Raw genomic sequence first — 22,328 nt, 5'->3', positions numbered from 1 at the left:
GAGTTTGTATCGATCTGTAATACAATTACAGCAACCAGTAAAACTTCAATCCCTCAGAGAAACAAGCCACTTTTATCAACTAAAGCCCATTGCTTTGGGAGAGTGATGTTCTCTAGTATATTACAGACGTGCAGGGTTACTGTGAGTTATTGACCTGGGGTCTTTGACTAATGGACATGAGTAATCCTATAACATTTAGTGAACGGAGGGCACAGTTACTAGCAATGGATTGTAGTGGAGTGGGGGGGATGTCTGTACCTCTGTAAGAGTGAGGCTTTTTCCATATGAATTTGTAGTACATCTTCAATATCATCTCAAGTCATAAAAAGTCCCAAAACACCTGCATCATTATCTTCTACAGCCAGTACATAGATTGATAGGAGGACTTACATAGCTGGCCACGATCCTCTCCGTGCGCTCAATGTGTTTACGTATCTCACACTCGCTGGGCTGCAGCACGGTGACGCCCTCATCAGAGAACACATAGAACATGTTTCCCACGCTCAAACCTGGAGAGTTAGGAAATCAAAAGAGCTTCTGCTGACGTTCTCACATTCAAAAGCCTTACAGAGAATACAAAGACCCTGTTAGCAGCACCTGAACTAGTCAATGACTGATGGAGTTGTCAGGCATTTTCACTGCAGAGTCAGTGACTGTGAACAACATGTCTAGCAAGTTCATTGTGAGACTGCCTTTTGAAACTTGATGGCCGCTATGATCCCGAGAACATTTTGCAGGCCTGACCCCTGACTCTAAACAACAGCTGTTAATTAGATAATAGATTGATGCTTACAGGGACAAGGGCATGCAGCAAGGCTGTTTATGCTGTGGAAAAGTATATTGTGTTGGGATGGCAGGTAACATCATATAGGACAACCAGATGCAATCAAAACCTTGAGTGCTGCTGACACGGTCATGATGTGACATTACGGCTGGTGACAATCAGTATCAGCCCTGGACAAGATTCAAACAATGGGCCTCTCTCTACTCTCTAATCAGCCATAATTATTATCATACACATGTTGTGGTGTCACAACTAGATAATAGAGGAAGAGTTATGTGTGCTGAAATGTGGTCCAGCCCAGTATAAAAACTGTTTGCATTTTTGTTATATTTTCATGGTCAAGTCTTGTGAAATAACGTTTTCAGCAAGAAAATATACACGTAATGAATATAGAAAATGAACATATTCACAGTACAAAACATAGGCATTCAGAGGAATGTTGGTCCATTATAGAAGTGAATTGAGAAGAAAAGAAGAAAATGGTACAAAGTGTTATACAACGGTATCTTTCAGTACCTTCCTCCCTCCACAGTATGTTTGCAACTGCAGCATCAGCATCAGCATCAGCATCAGAATGACAGAAGAGAGAGGGAAAGAGGGAGAAAGGGAGACAGAGAGAGAGATACCATGTCATATCAAGTCATTTCAGAAAAAGTGGAACAGAAACACATTTAGAAAGTGATTCTTTACAGACGCAGAAATACTTCAATTAACACAATAACATAAATGTATCCTTGTTGTTTTATTGCATTTGACACAATCTAAACCCAAAGGCTGTAAAAAAAAATGTCACTCACATTGTTTTCTTTTATACAGAAAGATACCATAGAATAAAGCGTAAGCTTTTTGTTAATTGTATGCCAATATACTGTAACATTGTGCTAATTACTGTATACATTTTCATTGCCAAAAATACCTTGTGAAAATCGCGGAGGCATTTTTCCATGTTCTACTTGAAGTCAACTCTCAGTCACTTACGTGTCTTTCTAGCGGAGTCCTCCACAAACAGAGACGATATGTCCTCGTCCACCCCCACCTCGTTCTTAGCAATGCAGGTGTAGGCTCCTGTGTCCTCATAGCGTACGCTGCCAATGTGGAGCTCGCTCCCATTCGCTGTTACAGAGGAGTCTCAGCTCAGCCACATGTTTCTACACCGGTACACATTTTCCATGGCTGTTTCATCCTCCCACCTAGCAATACACTCACTGTGTTTTTCTAAATGAATGAACAAAGCTAATCTAAGTAGCCAACTAACTATGTACCCACGTCTCACTTACACAAGCTATTGAACGCCTGAACCCTTGTGATGACAACACAACAAACTTCCTCAAAATATCCATTGACTGAATCCTCTCTGTTCTGTTCCAAGAGATCTAGTGTCAGGGGAAGGTTATATATCTCAGGACACAGTGAGTGCTATCATCAGGGAGAGGCAGCGCTCTGACGGTACAACTAGAGTGTGTGTGTATATGTGTATTCGTCAGGTTTTAAGCAAAGGTGATATATCTCAGGACACGGTGAGAGCTATCAGAGGCAGCAGAGGCAGCCCTGGCTCTCTGACACTAGCCCTTTGTGATCTATGGCTTGTTCTCACACTCACATCCATCCCTCCTCACCCTCATGCTGCTGCAGTGTTGCCTTGATCACAACAAGGCAATTTTCACAACACTGCAGCAGGAGTGAAGGACGCCCGTGTCAGACAGCTGCTTTCACGCGCCGTGTCAAAGATCATGTGCCAGTCTTTCACGTTCCTCCTCTCATCTCTCCCTCCCTCTCTTTGTCATCTTTGATCCCCCTCTCTTGATCTCTTTCCATGTATCTCCTAAATGTGAACTGGCAGGCAGAGGCAGAGGCAGAGGAGAATAACTTCATAGTGCTGAACAAGACCTGACAGAGCCAGGGCCTGAGATAAACCCTGGGCTAATATGAACAACTTCTACAGGCACCAATGTACACATAATGCAATATACATTTTCTTCATTCTCATTTAGAACAATGGATTTTACTGAAAATTCTACCACCTGAAAAACACACGTTTGTATTTGAACTGTCTATTTTAGTGAAATGCACAGATTAATGGGTGATGTATCTACAATAGTTTGCGTTCAGATTCACTCTTCTAACTCCTCTTTAGGGGGAGTAAAGTGATGACGTACAGTGACCCGCCCCACATTAAACACCAGACACTGTTGGCATTACAGCTAATCCAGAATTATGCCTTGATCAATTTTAATTATGCCTTGATCAATTAAGAATTTGCCAATAGTTAGGCATTACTTTCTCACTTAAAATGAATAACAAGGGAACGGACAGTTTATACTGGGATTTTCAGACTTGTAGTGAGGTAAGTCGTTCAGAATGCATCAGATAGACAAATATAATGAGCTGATATATGTCCTTACTCCATACAACAGGGGATAATGCAGCTGTCCATTCAGCACCACCAGTTGAGCTAAGCAGTCAGGACTTTGGACAGCACCACCAGTTGAGCTAAGCAGTCAGACCATTGGACAGCACCATCAGTTGGGCTAACCCAGTTGAGCTAAGCAGTTAGGACCTTGGACAGCACCACCAGTTGGGCTAAGCAGTCAGACCATTGGACAGCACCATCAGTTGGGCTAACCCAGTTGAGCTAAGCAGTCAGGACCTTGGACGGCACCACCAGTTAGGCTAACCCATTTGAGCTAAGCAGTTAGGACCTTGGACAGCACCCACTAGTTAGGCTAACCCAGTTGAGCTAAGCAGTCAGGACCTTGGACAGCACCACCAGTTAGGCTAACCCAGTTGAGCTAAGCAGTCAGGACCTTGGACAGCACCACCAGTTAGGCTAACCCAGTTGAGCTAAGCAGTTAGGACCTTGGACAGCACCCACCAGTTAGGCTAACCCAGTTGAGCTAAGCAGTCAGACCTTTGGACAGCACCTTTTCCTAACAGTTGAGCCTATTGAACACTTCCATTGTAGCCTAGTGGTTAGAGCATTGGTAACCGGAAGGTTGTTGTATCGAATCCCCGAGCTGACAAGGTCAAAATCTGTTGTTTTTCCCCTGAGCAAGGCAGTTAACCCACTGTTCCCCAGGATCCGAAGACGTGGATGTTGATTATGGCAGCCCCCCGCACTTCTCTGATTCAGAGGGGTTGGGTTAAATGCAGAAGATGCATTCAGTTGTTTTACTTTCCCTATAAAATATGTCAAACTCATTCCACGGAGAGCTCAGTGGTGTCTGCGGGTTTTTGCTCCTCCCTTGTACTTGATTGATGAATTAAAGCCACTGATCAGTTAGGAACTCCCCTCACCAGGTTTTCTAGGTCTTAATTGAAAGGGAAAGAAAAAAAACAGCAGACACAAGGCCCGCCATGAAATGAGTTTGACACCCCTGATGTAGAGGATCCTGGCAGCATCAGTGAGTACTGTAGCCTCCCCCTCATCCTGGCAGCATCAGAGAGTACTGTAGCCTCCCCCTCATCCTGGCAGCATCAGAGAGTACTGTAGCCTCCCCCTCATCCTGTCAGCATCAGTAAGTACTGTAGCCTCCCCCTCATCCTGGCAGCATCAGTGAGTACTGTAGCCTCCCCCTCATCCTGGCAGCATCAGTGAGTACTGTAGCCTCCCCCTCATCCTGGCAGCACCAGTGAGTACTGTAGCCTCCCCCTCATCCTGTCAGCATCAGTGAGTACTGTAGCCTCCCCCTCATCCTGGCAGCATCAGTGAGTACTGTAGCCTCCCCCTCATCCTGGCAGCATCAGTGAGTACTGTAGCCTCCCCCTCATCCTGGCAGCACCAGTGAGTACTGTAGCCTCCCCCTCATCCTGGCAGCATTAGTGAGTACTGTAGCCTCCCCCTCATCCTGGCAGCGTCAGTGAGTACTGTAGCCTCCCCCAGTACTGTAGCCTCCCCCTCATCCTGTCAGCGTCAGTGAGTACTGTAGCCTCCCTCAGTACTGTAGCCTCCCCCTCATCCTGTCAGCGTCAGTGAGTACTGTAGCCTCCCCCTCATCCTGGTAACATCAGTGAGTACTGTAGCCTCCCCCTCATCCTGGCAACATCAGTGAGTACTGTAGCCTCCCCCTCATCCTGTCAGCATCAGTGAGTACTGTAGCCTCCCCCTCATCCTGGCAGCGTCAGTGAGTACTGTAGCTTCCCCCTCATCCTGGCAGCATCAGTGAGTACTGTAGCCTCCCCCTCATCCTGGCAGCATCAGTGAGTACTGTAGCCTCCCTCTCATCCTGGTAACATCAGAGAGAACTGTAGCCTCCCCCTCATCCTGGCAGCATCAGAGAGAACTGTAGCCTCCCCCTCATCCTGTCAGCATCAGTGAGTACTGTAGCCTCCCCCTCATCCTGGCAGCATCAGAGAGTACTGTAGCCTCCCCCTCATCCTGTCAGCATCAGTGAGTACTGTAGCCTCCCCCTCATCCTGGCAGCATCAGTGAGTACTGTAGCCTCCCCCTCATCCTGGCAGCATCAGTGAGTACTGTAGCCTCCCCCTCATCCTGGCAGCACCAGTGAGTACTGTAGCCTCCCCCTCATCCTGTCAGCATCAGTGAGTACTGTAGCCTCCCCCTCATCCTGGCAGCATCAGTGAGTACTGTAGCCTCCCCCTCATCCTGGCAGCATCAGTGAGTACTGTAGCCTCCCCCTCATCCTGGCAGCACCAGTGAGTACTGTAGCCTCCCCCTCATCCTGGCAGCATTAGTGAGTACTGTAGCCTCCCCCTCATCCTGGCAGCGTCAGTGAGTACTGTAGCCTCCCCCAGTACTGTAGCCTCCCCCTCATCCTGTCAGCGTCAGTGAGTACTGTAGCCTCCCTCAGTACTGTAGCCTCCCCCTCATCCTGTCAGCGTCAGTGAGTACTGTAGCCTCCCCCTCATCCTGGTAACATCAGTGAGTACTGTAGCCTCCCCCTCATCCTGGCAACATCAGTGAGTACTGTAGCCTCCCCCTCATCCTGTCAGCATCAGTGAGTACTGTAGCCTCCCCCTCATCCTGGTAACATCAGTGAGTACTGTAGCCTCCCCCTCATCCTGGCAGCATCAGAGAGTACTGTAGCCTCCCCCTCATCCTGGCAACATCAGAGAGTACTGTAGCCTCCCCCTCATCCTGGCAGCATCAGAGAGTACTGTAGCCTCCCCCTCATCCTGGCAACATCAGAGAGTACTGTAGCCTCCCCCTCATCCTGGCAGCATCAGAGAGTACTGTAGCCTCCCCCTCATCCTGGCAACATCAGAGAGTACTGTAGCCTCCCCCTCATCCTGTCAGCATCAGTGAGTACTGTAGCCTCCCCCCTCATCCTGGCAGCATCAGAGAGAACTGTAGCCTCCCCCTCATCCTGGTAACATCAGAGAGTACTGTAGCCTCCCCCTCATCCTGGCAGCATCAGAGAGTACTGTAGCCTCCCCCTCATCCTGGTAACATCAGTGAGTACTGTAGCCTCCCCCTCATCCTGGCAGCATCAGAGAGTACTGTAGCCTCCCCCTCATCCTGGCAACATCAGAGAGTACTGTAGCCTCCCCCTCATCCTGGTAACATCAGTGAGTACTGTAGCCTCCCCCTCATCCTGGCAGCATCAGTGAGTACTGTAGCCTCCCCCTCATCCTGGCAGGATTCGTGAGCTCCACAAGACCAACATTAGCCTTAGTTCCAGAGGGATAACTAATCTAATTCTGTGTTGGAATACCTATATACTGATCCAATGTTCAAATATTCTGCCAAATAAGCTAAGAGTATAACTCTGGAAAACGGCTTCATTCTGTAGACTCTTATGTTTGAGCACCCTGTTAAACCTTTACTAGATATAAGGGTATTTTCAGATCTACCCCAAATAGCAATTAAATGAACATCCTGGAATCCAGCTCCACGGATCTGCCAAGTCTAAACTGGGCTGTGAGAGTGACAGTTGGCAGATCCGTGAAGCTGGATTGCAGGATGTTAATGTATATATGAACCTTGCAGAACCTCCCTTGTTTCAGCTGAATCTGAAGCCTGATAACAGGCTATTACCACAGGTAATGATCCACACACAGCCTGTAAACTGCCATCTAATGAGGGTTACTCCATAAAAGACACTCTCTTGTGTCCCCTCGGAAATTGAAATTCCCGTTCAACTCTCTCACATGGCTGGCTGCTGTATAATTCATTTTCACACACTGTTGTTCTATCTTTTTCTTTATCATGTTCTTCAAAGGCTTGGATTGGATATTTACTCTTCTAAAATCAGTGGCTGGCAAAATAACAATAATCAAAACGGTGACCCTAAACTTGGATTTGGCAACACAGGAGGGTGTGACACAGAATGAGCCCGTAGTATAGCAACACCTCCATGGTTCCCTTTGGTGTGTCTGCTAAACAGGAGTCGCTGTGATGGTAATAACAGAGTGCGTCTCAAATGGCACCCTATTTCCTATATATTGCCTTTGGGCCCCTTGTCAAAAGTAATGCACTATAGAGGGAATAGGGTGTAATTTAGAACACATACAGTCTTGTGAGTGTGGGCAGGAGTAGCCTGGTGCCTTACCGATGAGGGAGAGCTGCTTGGAGGGTCTGGGCTGCAGGTCCATGCCGTTCTTCAGCCACAGAATCTTAGGGTCTGGGATGCCGTCGGCGTGGCAGTGCAGACTGGCAGACACACCAGGCTCCTGGGCCTGCGTCTCTGGGTAGACCAGGATCACTGGGGGAACTGGATACATAGACACACACACACACAAAGAGACAAACATAGCCACAATAGAGTGGAGTCAGGGAGGTATAATTACACAAGCACACCAGGCAGAAAGGCTTTCATTTCACACTAGTACCACACAAAATCACACATAGCTACAGGCACTGAGTCCAGCGCAAATGTTTATAACACCAAATAAGTCCACTGTTGAAGGAAGTTAAGAAGGTGAATCTGAAGGCACACACAATATAGGAGAGGCAAGAAAATCCACTTTGTTGAGTAGCCCCAGTCATTATTTACAGGTGAAACACTTCATATCCAAACACAATCACATGGTAATTGTCTTTGAAGATAACCTGCCTTCCAGGAAGCAAACATTTCCCTCCCTCTTCAACTGAATGTCTCAGATACAGCTGTATCATTTTGCAATTAGCCTAAATCCTGCCTTACAACACACAATCACGCCTATAATCCTTGTTAATTGAAAATCATTTCAGGCTATTTTTGTCTATGCATATCTGTGCGAGCAATGAAATAAAGCTCGGGAAATTGAGATTGTTATCTTTGATTTGATACAGTACAGACGGTACAAACGGCTCTCCCAAGGTCCTCAATGAAGAGGAAGGCCCAGTAATCACACGTAGACTCAGCAAAAAAAGACTTATGGGAATGATTTTGTAGAGCAGTGTGTTTTGCAAAGTGTCTGCAGCCAGCCCCTCTGAGCTGATTCCTGCTGGCTATTTGATGTACTGTAGATATAACACTGTACATGCTCAGGGTGGAATCATCTGAGTAGGGTGAGTAAAACACCATGGGTATAGACTTGATTTGGGTTCTATGATAATATGTGGATTATATATGGATTGCCAGTCCTGACCCTGGAAGGTCCTTCATCCACGAAAGCATCTAACTTTTTGTTATCTATTCAAACTATTTGTTCAAACTATTTGTTATCTATTCAAACTATTTGTTATCTATTAAAACTATTTGTTATCTATTAAAACTATTTGTTATCTATTCAAATGATTTGTAATCTATTCAAACTATTTATCTATTCAAACTATTTGTCATCTATTCAAAAACCAACAACATAAAAAAGAATCTAACATTGAACGCAGCGATGATTGCACTGCAACTGTACCACATTTAGTCAGGTCAAAATTCTGGTGAACACATGCCATCAAATGACCATGAAATGTCAAGTATATGCCATTACTAACCATTCACCTGCAGTACATGGGTCTGGCAGAGTTCTTCATATCCATACGCATGACAGCTGTAGTTCCCCATATGGATGGTTGTCACCTTGGTGATGTAGAGGGAGCCGTCATCACCAAAGTCCTATTGGGGGAAAAGGAAGGTGGCAGTGGAGGATGGTGAGGGAGGGAAGAAGGGAGGGGAGGGATGTGAGGTAAGGGCGGGGGAAAAGGAGAGAAGGTAAGGGAGGCAGGGCACACAACAGGCGACCATGGAGTGATGAGAAGCATATAGACCATGAATCAACGTGGTCCCTGGATGTTGGGACGGGCATGGGGATTGGAGCCCTGTCGTCACGCTCAATCAGTCTGATAAATAGGAAGGGTTAAAAATACAAAGAACATTAGAGTGATTAATGAAGCCAGTTGTTGTTTTTCAGGATGCACAACTCACCTGGGGTTTCAGCGTGGCTTAAGGAGGATTAAGACACTAAACAGTGGTGTCCCAGTATGTGGCGGACTGACAGTGTGCAGATGTGTGGAGTTAGCTACCTTAATAACCAAACACATCCCTCTCTAAACAGAGACTAAAGACTTGGAGTTGATTGCCGCAAGCGATCGTCCCACTACGTGCTTTAAGAAACTACTGCTTCTCATTAGGCTAACGAGATGGGAGTGGATGAGGACATAATGGTCTATGCTTTAAGGTGAGGAAAGGTATTGAAGAGGAAATACTTAGGACGGACATTAGAAATGCTTTACGGAACATATGAAAACAGTGGACACTGCTTTAGAGATGAATTACTGTACAGCAGGGTTTCCCAAACTCGATCCTGGGGCCCCCCCTGGGTACACGTTATGGTTTTTGCCCCAGCATTACACAGCTGATTCAAATAACCAACTCATCATCATCATCATGTGCACCCAGAGGGGGCCCCCAGGAAAATCTATCCTACAGCGTTTATCCCTATAAGAGATCAATTTAACTGTGTAGCGCTGATTCTTCTTATTTAGTTCCAGTACAGGTTTATATGATTAAACAAGAAATACTGAAAATCATGTACAACTTTCAAGTTCGATTAGTAGTATGTATAGGATACACATGTTATACACCGTCCAATGAAAGGCAATGCAACAACAATAAGAAATAATAAAGATAAGAATACGAACATAAAGTAAATGACAGTAGAATAGAATAAACATGTTAGCATTTATTATAATACAGGAAGGCACAATTTATAGTCCAATATTTCCACGTGTATTGGGGAAGGAGCTATTGGGGGACAATCATTTAAATTGTGGAGTATTAACAATAGTAAATAAGAGTGTGGTAGCAGCAGTTGTGATGTGTAGCATGAATGTGTGTTGGTGTGTGTGTGCGTGTGTACGTGCGTGAGTGCAGAGAATCAGGTGGTAAGTCCAGTTCAAGTGTTCAGCAGTCTGATGGCTTGTAGATAGAAACTGTCTCTGAGCCTGTTGGTATCAGACCTCATGCTCCGATACCGTTTGCCTGACAGTAAGGGAATGAACAGCTCATCGCTGTGGTGTGTGGGGTCCTTGATGGTGGGCCTTTTGGTCGTGGATGGAGCAATTCCCATACCAGGTTGTGATGCAACTGGTCAGGATATTGTCGATGGTCCAGCTGTAGTACTTGCAGAGGACCCGGGTTGGCATGGCACATTTTTTCAACTGCCTTAGGAAGTAGAGACGCTGTTGCGCCCTCTTGACAAGAGTGGTGGTGTTAAAACTGCTGACTATCTCTACTGCAGTCCTGTTGATGTGGATCAAGGCATGTTCCCTCCTCTGCTAACTGAAGTCAACAATCAACTCCTTTGTTTTGCTGATGTTGAGAGAGAGGTTGTTGTTCTGGCACCATAATGCCCGTCGACTTACCTCCTGCCTATAAACTGACTCATCGTTGTTGATTATCAAGCCGACAGTTGTGGTGTCGTCAGCAAACCTGATGATGGAGTTGGTGTTGTGCAAAGCTACACAGTCGTGGGTGAACAGGGAGTACAGCACAGGGCTGAGGACACAGCCCTGGAGGGCCCATGGGTTAAGAGTCAGTATAGAGGAGGTGTTGTTGCCAATCCTTACAGCCTGTGGTCTGCTCATCAGGAAGTCCAGGATCCAGTGGCAGAGGGTAGGTTCCAGACACAGGGCTCTGAGCTTGTTGACGAGCTTGGAGGGTACAATTGTGTTGAATGCTAAACTGTAGTCAATTAACAGAATTGTCACATAGGTGTTCCTCGTGTTCAGATGTGTTAGGGACTTGTGAATAGCGATGGAAATGGTATCTTCCGTGGATCTGTTGGAGCTGTAGGCAAATTGGAGTGGGTCCAGTGTGCCTGGCATGATGGCCTTGAAGTGGGAACACTTCATGTCACCTTGGTTTTCTTGGACACTAGAACGATGCTAGTCACCTTGAAACAAGTGGGGACTACAGCCTGGGACAGGGAGAGGTTGAAGATGTTTGAGAAGATGCCCGCCGGCTGGTCAGCTTTGTGAATATTCACTGTTTTGAGAGTTTTCCTCACGTCAGCCTTGGAGAGCGAAAACACATGGTCTTGGAGGGAGGCTTCGGTGGGCACCACACAGCTGGATCATACATTTCCAATTATTGTCTTAGTGTCAACATGTTGTGACTCAAATTATGGACCTCATAAAGGGATATTTGTTATTGTTAAAAAAACTGATTGAATACAGTGGAGTGGCTGTACACTTACAGTTGAAGTCAGAAGTTTACATACACCTTAGCCAAATACATTCCAGCTCAGTTTTTCACAATTCCTGAAATGTAATCCTAGTAAAAGTTCACTGTCTTAGGTCAGTTAGGATCACCACTTTATTTTAAGAATGTAAAATGTCAGAATAAGAGTAGAGAGAATGATTTATTTCAGCTTTAATTTCTTTTATCACATTCCCAGTGGGTCAGAAGTTAACATATACTCATTTAGTATTTGGTAGCATTGCCTTTAAATTGTTTAACTTGGGTCAAACGTTTCAGGTAGCCTTCCACAAGCTTCCCACAATAAGTTGGGTGAATTTTGGCCCATTCCTCCTGACAGAGCTGGTGTAACTGAGTCAGATTTGTAGGCCTCCTTGCTCACACACGCTTTTTCAGTTCTGCCCACAAAATTTCTATAGGTTTGAGGTCAGGGCTTTGTGATGGCCACTCCAATACCTTGACTTTGTTGTGCTTAAGCCATTTTGCCACAACTTTGGAAGTATGCTTGGGGTGATTGTCCATTTGGAAGACCCATTTGCGACCAAGCTTTAACCTGTTAGGGCTAGGGGGCAGCATTTGCACGTCTGGATAAAAAAAATGTACCCGATTTAATCTGGTTACTAATCCTACCCAGTAACTAGAATATGCATATACTTATTATATATGGATAGAAAACACTCTAAAGTTTCTAAAACTGTTTGAATGGTGTCTGAGTATAACAGAACTCATTTGGCAGGCAAAACCCTGAGACATTTTCTGACAGGAAGTGGATACCTGATGTGTTGTATTGACTTTAAACCTATCCCATTGAAAAACACAGGGGCTGAGGAATATTTTGGCACTTCCTATTGCTTCCACTAGATGTCACCAGCCTTTACAAAGTGTTTTGAGTCTTCTGGAGGGAGATCTGACCGAACAAGAGCCATGGAACGATGATGTCCCATTAGACACCTGGCGCGCGAGTTCATGTTGGGTACCCTCGTTCCAATACGTTATAAAAGAGTATGCATTCGTCCACCTTGAATATTATTCATGTTCTGGTTAAAAAAGGCCCTAATGATTTATGCTATACAACGTTTGACATGTTTGAACGAACGGAAATATATTTTTTCCCCTCGTTCATGACGAGAAGTCCGGCTGGCTTAGATCATGTGCTAACATGACGGAGATTTTTGGACATAAATGATGAGCTTTTTTGAACAAAACTACATTCGTTATGGACCTGTGATACCTGGAAGTGACATCTGATGAAGAGAATCAAAGGTAATGGATTATTTACATAGTATTTTCGATTTTAGATCTCCCCAACATGACGTCTAGTCTGTATCGCAACGCGTATTTTTCTGGGCGCAGTGCTCAGATTATTGCAAAGTGTGATTTCCCAGTAAGGTTATTTTTAAATCTGGCAAGTTGATTGCGTTCAAGAGATGTAAATCTATAATTCTTTAAATGACAATATAATATTTTACCAATGTTTTCTAATTTTAATTATTTAATTTGTGACGCTGACTTGACTGCCGGTTATTGGAGGGAAACGATTTCCTCAACATCAATGCCATAGTAAAACGCTGTTTTTGGATATAAATATGAACTTGATAGAACTAAAAATGCATGCATTGTCTAACATAATGTCCTAGGAGTGTCATCTGATGGAGATTGTAAAAGGTTAGTGCATCATTTTAGCTGGTTTTATGGTTTTGGTGACCCTGTCTTTGACTTGACAAAACATTACACACAACTCTTGTAAATGTACTGTCCTAACATACTCTAAATTTATGCTTTCGCCGTAAAACCTTTTTGAAATCGTGAAACGTGGTTAGATTAAGGAGATGTTTATCTTTCAAAGGGTGTAAAATAGTTGTATGTTTGAAAAATTTGAATTTTGACATTTATTTGGATTCAAATTTGCCGCTCTTGAAATGCACCTGCTGTTGATGGAGTGCACCACGGGTGGCACGCTAGCGTCCCACCTAGCCCATAGAGGTTAACTTCCTGACTGATGTCTTGAGATGTTCCTTCAATATAGCCACATAATTTTCCTCCCTCATGATGCCATCTATTTTGTGAAGTGCACCAGTCCCTCCTGCAGCAAAGCACCCCCGCAACATGATGCTGCCACCCCCGTGCTTCACGGTTGGGATGGTGTTTCTGTCACATTCCTCTTCGTCAGAAGATATGTTGAAATCGCTGTCGGAAAAAGTGGACCAATATGCAGTGGATTGCGTGCTCATCATCATTTATTTTCAATGTGAACACGTGGAAAAAACAATAAACAAAACTCACGACAGGAACAGTGTAGCAGGCTAAACAAAAGCAGTGCTAACATACAACTACCCACAAGTGACAAACAAAAACACACACCTACTTATAGGACTCCCAATCAGAGGCAACTAGAAACACCTGCCTCCAATTGAGAGTCCAGCAACCAAAAACTTAACCTAGAACCTACTCATACTAAAACATACACCACAAAACCCCGGAACACATAAATAACACACCCCTCTAAGCTATACACAAAAAACCCCACCATACAAAACAAACATACCTCTGCCACGCCCTGACCAAATAATACAAATAATCCTCTATACTGGTCAGGACGTGACAGTAACCCCCCCCCCAAAGGTGCAGACCCCGGATGCACCTTACACAAAACCCAGTAAATACCCCAAAACAAACAGAAAAATCCCCCTAAACTAAAGGGAGGGAAGGGAGGGTGGCTGCCGTCAACGACGGCACCTGTGCTACACCCCCCCCCCCCTCCCCAACCCACCTAAACTGGAGGTGGCTCCGGCTCAGGCCTACTGCCCTCCAGACTGCAGACAGACTTGCTCCGTTTCGGGCCGTAGGCAGACTCCCCTTATTCCGGATCGTAGGCAGACCTCTTCCGTTCCACACTGCAGGTAGACTCATTCGATACACAGTTAATCCTTTTTATTTTCGGATCGTAGGTAGACTCACCCAGTTCTGGGTCACAGGCCGATTCACTTAGTCCCGGGTTGCAGGCAGACCCCCTCGGTTCCGGGTCACAGGCAGACCCCTTTGGTTCCGGGTCACAGGTAGGCTCCCTCGGTTCCGGGTCACAAGCAGACTCCCTCGGTTCCGGGTTACAGGCAGACTCCTTCGGTTCCGGGTTACAGGCAGACTCCCTCGGTTCCGGGTTACAGGCAGACTCCCTCGGTTCCGGGTCGCAGGCAGTCTCCCTCGGTTCCGGGTCGCAGGCAGTCTCTCTCGGTTCCGGACTAGACACTGGTGCCGGATACTCTGGATTGCACACTGGTGCCGGATACTCTGGACTGCACACTGGTGCCGGATACTCTGGACTGCACGCTGGTGCCGGATACTCTGGACTGCACGCTGGTGCCGGGCTCTTGAGGCTGGGCTGATGCACTGGAAGCCTGATGCGTGGTACTGGTACTGGATGTGCCAGTCTGGAGATACGCACCTCAGGGCTAGTGCGGGGAGCAGGAACAGGCCGAGTCAGACTGGGCTGGCGCACTGGAAGCCTGATGCGTGGTGCTGGTCCTGGAAGTATCAGCCTGGGAACACGCACCATAGGGCTAGTGCGGGGAGCGGGAACAGGCCGAGTCGGACTGGGTTGACGCACTGGAAGCCTGATGCGTGGTGCTGGTACTGGATGTGCCAGTCTGGGGACACGCACCTCAGGGCTAGTGCGAGGAGCGGGAACAGGCCGAATAGGACTAGGCTGGCTCATCGGAAGCTTGGTCTGGGTTGCTGGTACTGGTCGTGCCGGACTGGAGGTACCCACTTCCGGGTAAGCACGAGAGGCGGGAACCGGAAAGACTGGGCCATGGAGGCGCACAGGTGGCCTTGACCACACTGCCTGCACAACCCATCCTGGCTGGATAGAACTAGCAGCCCTGCACGAGCGGGGTCCTGGTACAGGGCGAACTGGGCTGTGCAGGGGCCTGATGGTTGCCGTACGTAGCGCGGGCGTAGGGTAGCCTGGTCCTCGGAGGCGTAACGGCGACCGGACGCGCTGCGCAGGCATCCTCCTACCAGGCTGGATGCCCACTCTAGCACGCCATCTGCGAGGGGCTTGATTGGCGCGCACCGGACTGTGCGTGCGTATGGGCGAGATAGTGCGCACCTCAGCGAAACACGGCGCTCTCCACCTCATACGCTCCTCCATGTACTCACGGGTAGCTGGCTTATGGCTCTTCCTAGGCCTAGCCAAACTACCTGTGTGCCCCCCCAAATTTGTTTATTGGGGGTGCCTCTCCGGCTTCCTCACCAGACGTGTCCCCCGGTAGCGTTCCTGGTCCACCCCAGCCTTCTTCTACGGGCCCTCTCCGGCCAGAATCTGTTCCCAAGTCCATCTCTCAGTATAGTCCATATATTCCTCGTGCCGCTCCTTTCTCCGCTGCTTGGTCCTGTTGTGGTGGGTAGTTCTGTCACATTCCTCTTCGTCAGAAGATAAGTTGAAATCGCTGTCGGAAAAAGTGGACCAATATGCAGCGGATTGCGTGCTCATCATCACTTATTTTGAATGTGAACACGAGGAAAAAAGAATAAACAAAACTCACAACAGGAACAGTGTAGCAGGCTAAACAAAAGAAGTGCTAACATACAACTACCCAAAAGTGACAAACAAAAACACACACCTACTTATAGGACTCCCAATCAGAGGCAACTAGAAACACCTGCCTCCAATTGAGAGTCCAGCAACCAAATCTGCACATAGAAAACTTAACCTAGAACCTACTCATACTAAAACATACACCACAAAACCCCGGAACACATAAATAACACACCCCTCTAAGCTATACACAAAAAACCCCACCATACAAAACAAACATACCTCTGCCACGCCCTGACCAAATAATACAAATAATCCTCTATACTGGTCAGGACGTGACAGTTCTTCGGCTTGCAAGCCTCCCCCTTTTTACTCCAAACATAACGATGGTCATTATGGCCAAACAGTTCTATTTTTGTTTCATCAGACCAGAGGACATTTCTCCAAAAAGTATGATCTTTGTCCCAATTTGCAGTTGCAAACCATAGTATAGCTTTTTTTATGGCGGTTTTGGAGCAGTGCCTTCTTCATTTGTCACGGCTGTCGTATAGATTAGACCAAGGCGCAGCGGGTTGCGTGCTCATCATCATATTTTATTAAACACGTGAACACGGAAAAACAAGAAAATAGAGAAAACACGACAGGAAACAGTTTTGCAGGCTATAACTACAAGCAGTGCAAAAACACAACTACCCACAACTAAACAGGTGAAAACAAGCACTTTAAATATGACTCCCAATCAGGAACAACGATGAACAGCTGTTCCTGATCGAGAGCCACACAGACCAAAAAGAAATATACAAACTAGAAACCTAGAACACAAAAACCCAGAACATACACCAAAACCCCGGAACAGATAAATACAACACCCCTCTACATACACATAACCCCCCGGACCACATAAACAAATACCCTCTGCCACGTCCTGACCAAACTACAATAATAAATACTCCCTCTACTGGTCAGGACGTGACATCATTGCTGAGCGGCCTTTCAAGTTATGTCGATATAGGACTCGTTTTACTGTGAATATAGATACTTTTGTACCTGTTTCCTCCAGCATCTTCACAAGGTCCTTTGCTGTTGTTCTGGGATTGATTTGCACTTTTCGCACCAAAGTACGTTCATCTCTAGGAGACAAAACGTGTCTCCTTCCTGAGCGGTATGACGGCTGCGTGGTCCCATGGTGTTTATACATGCATACTATTGTTTGTACAGATGAACGTGGTACCTTCAGGCGTTTGGAAATTGCTCTCAAGGATGAACCAGACTTGTGGAGAACTACAATTCTGAGGTCTTGGCTGATTTCTTTTGATTTTCCCATGACGTCAAGCAAAGAGGCACTGAGTTTGAAGGTAGGCCTTGAAATACATCCTCAGGTACACCTCCAATTGACTCAAATTATGCCAATTAGCCTGCCAGAAGCTTCTAAAGCCATGACATCATTTTCTGGAATTTTCCAAGCTGTTTAAAGGGACAGTCAACTTAGTGTATGTACACTTCTGACCCACTGGAATTGTGATGCAGTGAATTTTAGGTGAAATAATCTGTCTGTAAACAATTGTTGGAAAAATGACTTGTCATGCACAAAGCAGATGTCTTAACCGACTTGCCAGATTTATAGTTTGTTATCAAGACATTTCTGGAGTGGTTGAAAAATGAGTTTTAATGACTCCAACCTAAGTGTATGTAAACTTCTGACTTCAACTGTACACATAAAGAAGCATGGTATTGTTTCATAAATCTTTCATTTTAGTTTGTATTTAAAGCGAAGAACCACCCAAAATGTTCCTTCTATCTTTTCACCGCTTATAAAACAGTAATAGCTCTGTACTGTATTCATAATAGTCTTAGCAGAAAATCATTTTAAGATGTTTGAATGTTAACATAATGGATTTTTCACAGCAGTCCCAAACGGCAAGTAAAAGGCCTGTTTGACATGCTCATTACATTTTTTTATAGCATAATTGTTTTTGGAGAAAATGGAGAAAACGCATTAATTATTTTGGCCCCGCTTTAAATGACTTGCAGCTTATAATGGCTTCATTAAGCCTTCATAAACACGACATATGTGTTATGAATCACCTATAACAGTATGCCATGCTATATAAAGGGTTCATAAATGTGGCATAACTGTGTGACATAAACGCCCATGTCAAATTTGACATAACCCACTCTGCCAAATATGACATAAACCTGTGCTTTATAAAGGGTGGCAAATGCACCGCTTAATAAAGGCCTTATCAATAATATTAACTTGAGGGATTTACAAAGCATTTATAACCGTGTTATGCATCTTGGTATTGGTAGAGCGTTGCAACGCTAGGATATTGGGTTCGATTCCCGAGACCACCCATACGTAAAAATGTATTCATTGTAAGTTGCTGTAAGTTGCTTTGATAAAAGGGTCTGCTAAATTTTATATATAATATCATATTTCATTAAACCATTTCTAGGATGGCCCAACCTCTTTCCCTCTTAGGTGCATAGTCAATATTGGAGCTGACCTCAACTTCCCCCAAAATGCTGTGCTGCAGGATGACGCACACTCTAATGTGCAGTCATGCACAGCAGAAGACTCCAGTTTTTTTTGTTTTTGTTTTTGCATGTTTCTTTTTACCCCAATATTTTTCTGGTTTACCCCAGTTTTTTCACTGTTGTTTGGTTAGAAGGTTTTCTGTAGCACAGTAAGCCACATGTGAGTAAAAGGCCAGCAACACTTTGTATTATTCAGAGCCCGATGAAGTGACACCATACATTCTACCGACCCTACTGACCCTACTGAGTATTTCCTACAACGCTTTTACTGCAGCACCCAGAATAGTTTTTGCTCTATTAGCCAATATGTATTGATTCGATTGGGGGCATTTATTTGACCTTGGAACATGTTTTAAAACCCAAATTGAATGCACATTTCACTTAAATATGAACAAAAATGAATAATTGTTCATGTTTAGACAATTGTTTTTCATATACAGTGCATTTGGAAAGTATTCAGACCCCTTGACTTTTCCATATTTTCTTACGTTACAGCCTTATTCTAAAATGTATTAAATAATTGTTTCCCCTCATCAATCTACACACAATACCCCATAATGACAAAGTGAAAACCGTTTCTTTTTACATTTTTGCAAATGTATTAAAAATAACAAACAGAAATACCTTATTTACATAAGTATTTAGACCCTTTGCTATGAGACTCGAAATTGAGCTCAGGTGCGTCGTCTTTCCATTAATCATCCTTGCGATGTTTCTACGACTTCATTTCATTCCACCTGTGGTAAATTCAATTGATTGGATATGATTTGGAAAAGCACACACAGGTCTATATAAGGTGCCACAGTTGACAGTGCATGTCAGAGCAAAAACCTAGAAATGAAGTTGAAGGAATTGTCCGTACAGCTCCGAGACAGGATTGTGTCGAGGCACAGATCTGGGGAAGGGTACCAAAAAAGATCTGCAGAATCGAAGGTCCCCAAGCACACACTGGAGTCCGTATTTCTTAAATGGAAGAAGTTAGGAACCACCAAGACTCTTCCTAGAGCTGGCCGCCTGTCCAAACTGAGCAATCGGGGGAGAAGGACCTTGGTCAGGGAGGAGACCAAGAACCGATGGTCACTCTGACAGAGCTCCTGAGTTCTCCCAGCTCTGAGGAGATGGGAGAACCTTCCAGAAGGACAACCATCTCTGCAGCACTCCACCAATCAGGCCTTTATGGTAGAGTGGCCAGACGGAAGCCACTCCTCAGTAAAAGGCACATGACTCCTCGCATGGAGTTTGCCAAAAGGCACCTATAGAATCTCAGACCATGATAAATAAGATTCTCTGGTCTTATGAAATCAAGATTGAACTCTTTGGCCTGAATGCCAACCGTCATGTGTGGAGGAAATCTGGCACGATCCCTACGGTGATGTGTGGTAGTGGCAGCATCATGCTGTGGGGATGTTTTTCAGCGGCAGGGGCTGGGAGAGATGAACGGAGCAAAGTACAGCGAGAACCTTGATGAAAACCTGCTCCAGAGCGCTCAGGACCTCAGACTGGGGCGAAGGTTCACCTTCCAACAGGACAACGACTCTAAGCACACAGCCAATACAACGCAGGAGTTGCTTCGGGACAAGTCTAAATGTCCTTGAGTGACCCAGCCAGAGCCCGGATTTGAACCCGATCGAACATCTCTGGAGAGACCTGAAAATACCTGTGCAGCAACGCTCCCCATGCAACCTGACAGAGCTTGAGAGGCTCTGCAGAGAAGAATGGGAAAAGTCCCCAAATATAGGTGTGCCAAGCTTGTAGCGTCATACCCAAGAAGACTTGAGGCTGTAATCGCTGCCAAAGGTGCTTCAACAAAGAACTGAGTAAAGGGTCTAAATAGTTATGTAAATACGATATTTCAATTAAAATGTATTTGATACATTTTCTAACATTTCTAAAAAACTGTTTTTGCTTTGTCGTTATGGGGTATTGTGTGTAGATTGATGAGGGGGAAAAAACAATTGAATTCATTTTAGAATAAGGCTATAACATATTTTTTGGGGAAAAAGTCAAGGGGTATGAATACTTTCAGAATGCACTGTATCATGAATGGTTGTTGACACTTTCTACCATGTGTGCCGTGTTGCTCAGGTGGTAGAGCATGGCACTTGCAACGCCAGAGTTGTGGGTTTGCTATCCAAGGGGTTCCAGTATGTAAAATGTATCCACACTACTGTAAGTCGCTCTGGATAAGAGCTTCTGCTAAATGTTGAATTATTACGTGGGGGACATTTATTTAGAAAATTCCCGAAATTCCATGACCCAGAAGTATTTCTTTAGTGTGGCTCATGAAACGCTGATCATGTGAATCAAATCAAATTCCCACTGGACTGTCACGGTTTTCGTCGGTAATGGAGGACCAAAACGCAGCAGGTATGTGTACGCTCATCTTGACATTTATTAACTTTCCAAAATGAACACAAAAACAAACAAGATAACGAACGATCCACAGACAGTCTGGCAAGGCACAAGGCTAAACACAGAACAATCTCCCACAAACACACAGACAAACACACCCAACTAATATAGGACTTCCAATCAAAGGCAACACCACACAGCTGCCTTCAATTGGAAGTCCACCCCAATTAACTCTACATAGAAACACACTTACTAGACTACACATAGAAATACATAAACATAGACCATAAACCAAAAACCCGGAAATACTAAATCAAACACCTTTTTACCAAAACACCACCCCAGACCACATAAAACAAATACCCTCTGCCACATCCTGACCAAACTACAATAACAATTAACCCTTATACTGGCCAGGACGTGACATGGACAGCGAAAGACAATTACTGTAGCTGCCTCAATCGTAATGTGTAATGACTTCACAGCAATTGGTAGCGAACCAAAATTCCCCTAGAATCAGCCACGTCTCATAATCACGTCATGAGATTTGTAAATGAAATAGGAATATAATATTACGAATTGAATGGTTTCCCATCTTTATTTTCTTAAAAAAATATATATATATTTAACCTTTATTTAACTAGGCAAGTCAGTTAAGAATACATTCTTATTTACAATAATGGCCTACCAAAAGGCAAAAGGCCTCCTGCGGGGCCGGGGGCTGGGATTAAAAATGTAAAATAAAATAAAAATATAGGACAAAACACACATCACGACAAGAAAGACAACATAACACTACATAAAGAGAGACCTAAGACAACAACATAGCATGGCAGCAACACATGAAAACACAGCATGGTAGCAACACAACATGCCAACAACATGGTAGCAACACAACATGACAGCAGCACAACATGGTAGCAGCATAAAACATGGTACAGTACAAACATTACTGGGCACAGACAACAGCACAAAGGGCAAGAACGTAGAGACAACATTACATCACGCGAAGCAGCCACAGCTGTCAGTAAGAGTGTCCATGATTCAGTCTTTGAATGAAGACATGGAGACAAAACGGTCCAGTTTGAGTGTTTTTTGCAGCTTGTTCAAGTCGCTAGCTGCAGCGAACTGAAAAGAGGAGCGACAAAGGGATGTGTGTGCTTTGGGGACCTTTAACAGAATGGGACTGGCAGAACAGGTGTTGAATGTGGAGGATGAGGGCTTCAGTAGGTATCTCAGATAGGAGGGAGTGAGGCCTAAGAGGGTTTTATAAATAAGCATCAACCAGTGGGTCTTGCGACAGGTATAAAGAGATGAGCAGTTTACAGAGGTGTATAGAGTGCAGTGATGTGTCCTATAAGGAGCATTGGTGGCAAATCTGATGGCCGAATGGTAAAGAATATCTAGCCACTCGAGAGCACTGTCGTGTCTTTGGCATCATTAAACTGAAGACATGTTTATCAAATAACTCTCTGTAATTATTATTACGCGATTAAACTGATTAATCGTGTAACTGTAATTAACTAGGAGGTCGGGGCAC

At 45.0% G+C, this 22,328-nt stretch overlaps 1 protein-coding gene across 1 annotated transcript in view; it reads right to left on the bottom strand.

Moving 5' to 3' along the window:
• The window catches only part of LOC106603823 (follistatin-related protein 4), a 271,754-nt gene that overhangs the window by 16,678 nt on the left and 232,748 nt on the right, over positions 1–22,328 (bottom strand). The window contains exons 8-12 of the mRNA XM_014197993.3: positions 8,658–8,778; positions 7,294–7,455; positions 1,763–1,897; positions 1,301–1,327; positions 391–509 (exon numbers count right to left, since the gene is read on the bottom strand). Coding sequence (XP_014053468.1) covers positions 391–509; positions 1,301–1,327; positions 1,763–1,897; positions 7,294–7,455; positions 8,658–8,778 — 564 coding nt within the window. The remainder of the gene's footprint in view (positions 1–390; positions 510–1,300; positions 1,328–1,762; positions 1,898–7,293; positions 7,456–8,657; positions 8,779–22,328) is intronic.

Source organism: Salmo salar, chromosome 04 (assembly GCF_965601325.2).
Source record: "Salmo salar chromosome 04, fSalSal1, whole genome shotgun sequence".
NCBI lineage: Eukaryota > Metazoa > Chordata > Actinopteri > Salmoniformes > Salmonidae > Salmo > Salmo salar.
This window is presented reverse-complemented; position numbering and strand designations above follow the sequence as displayed.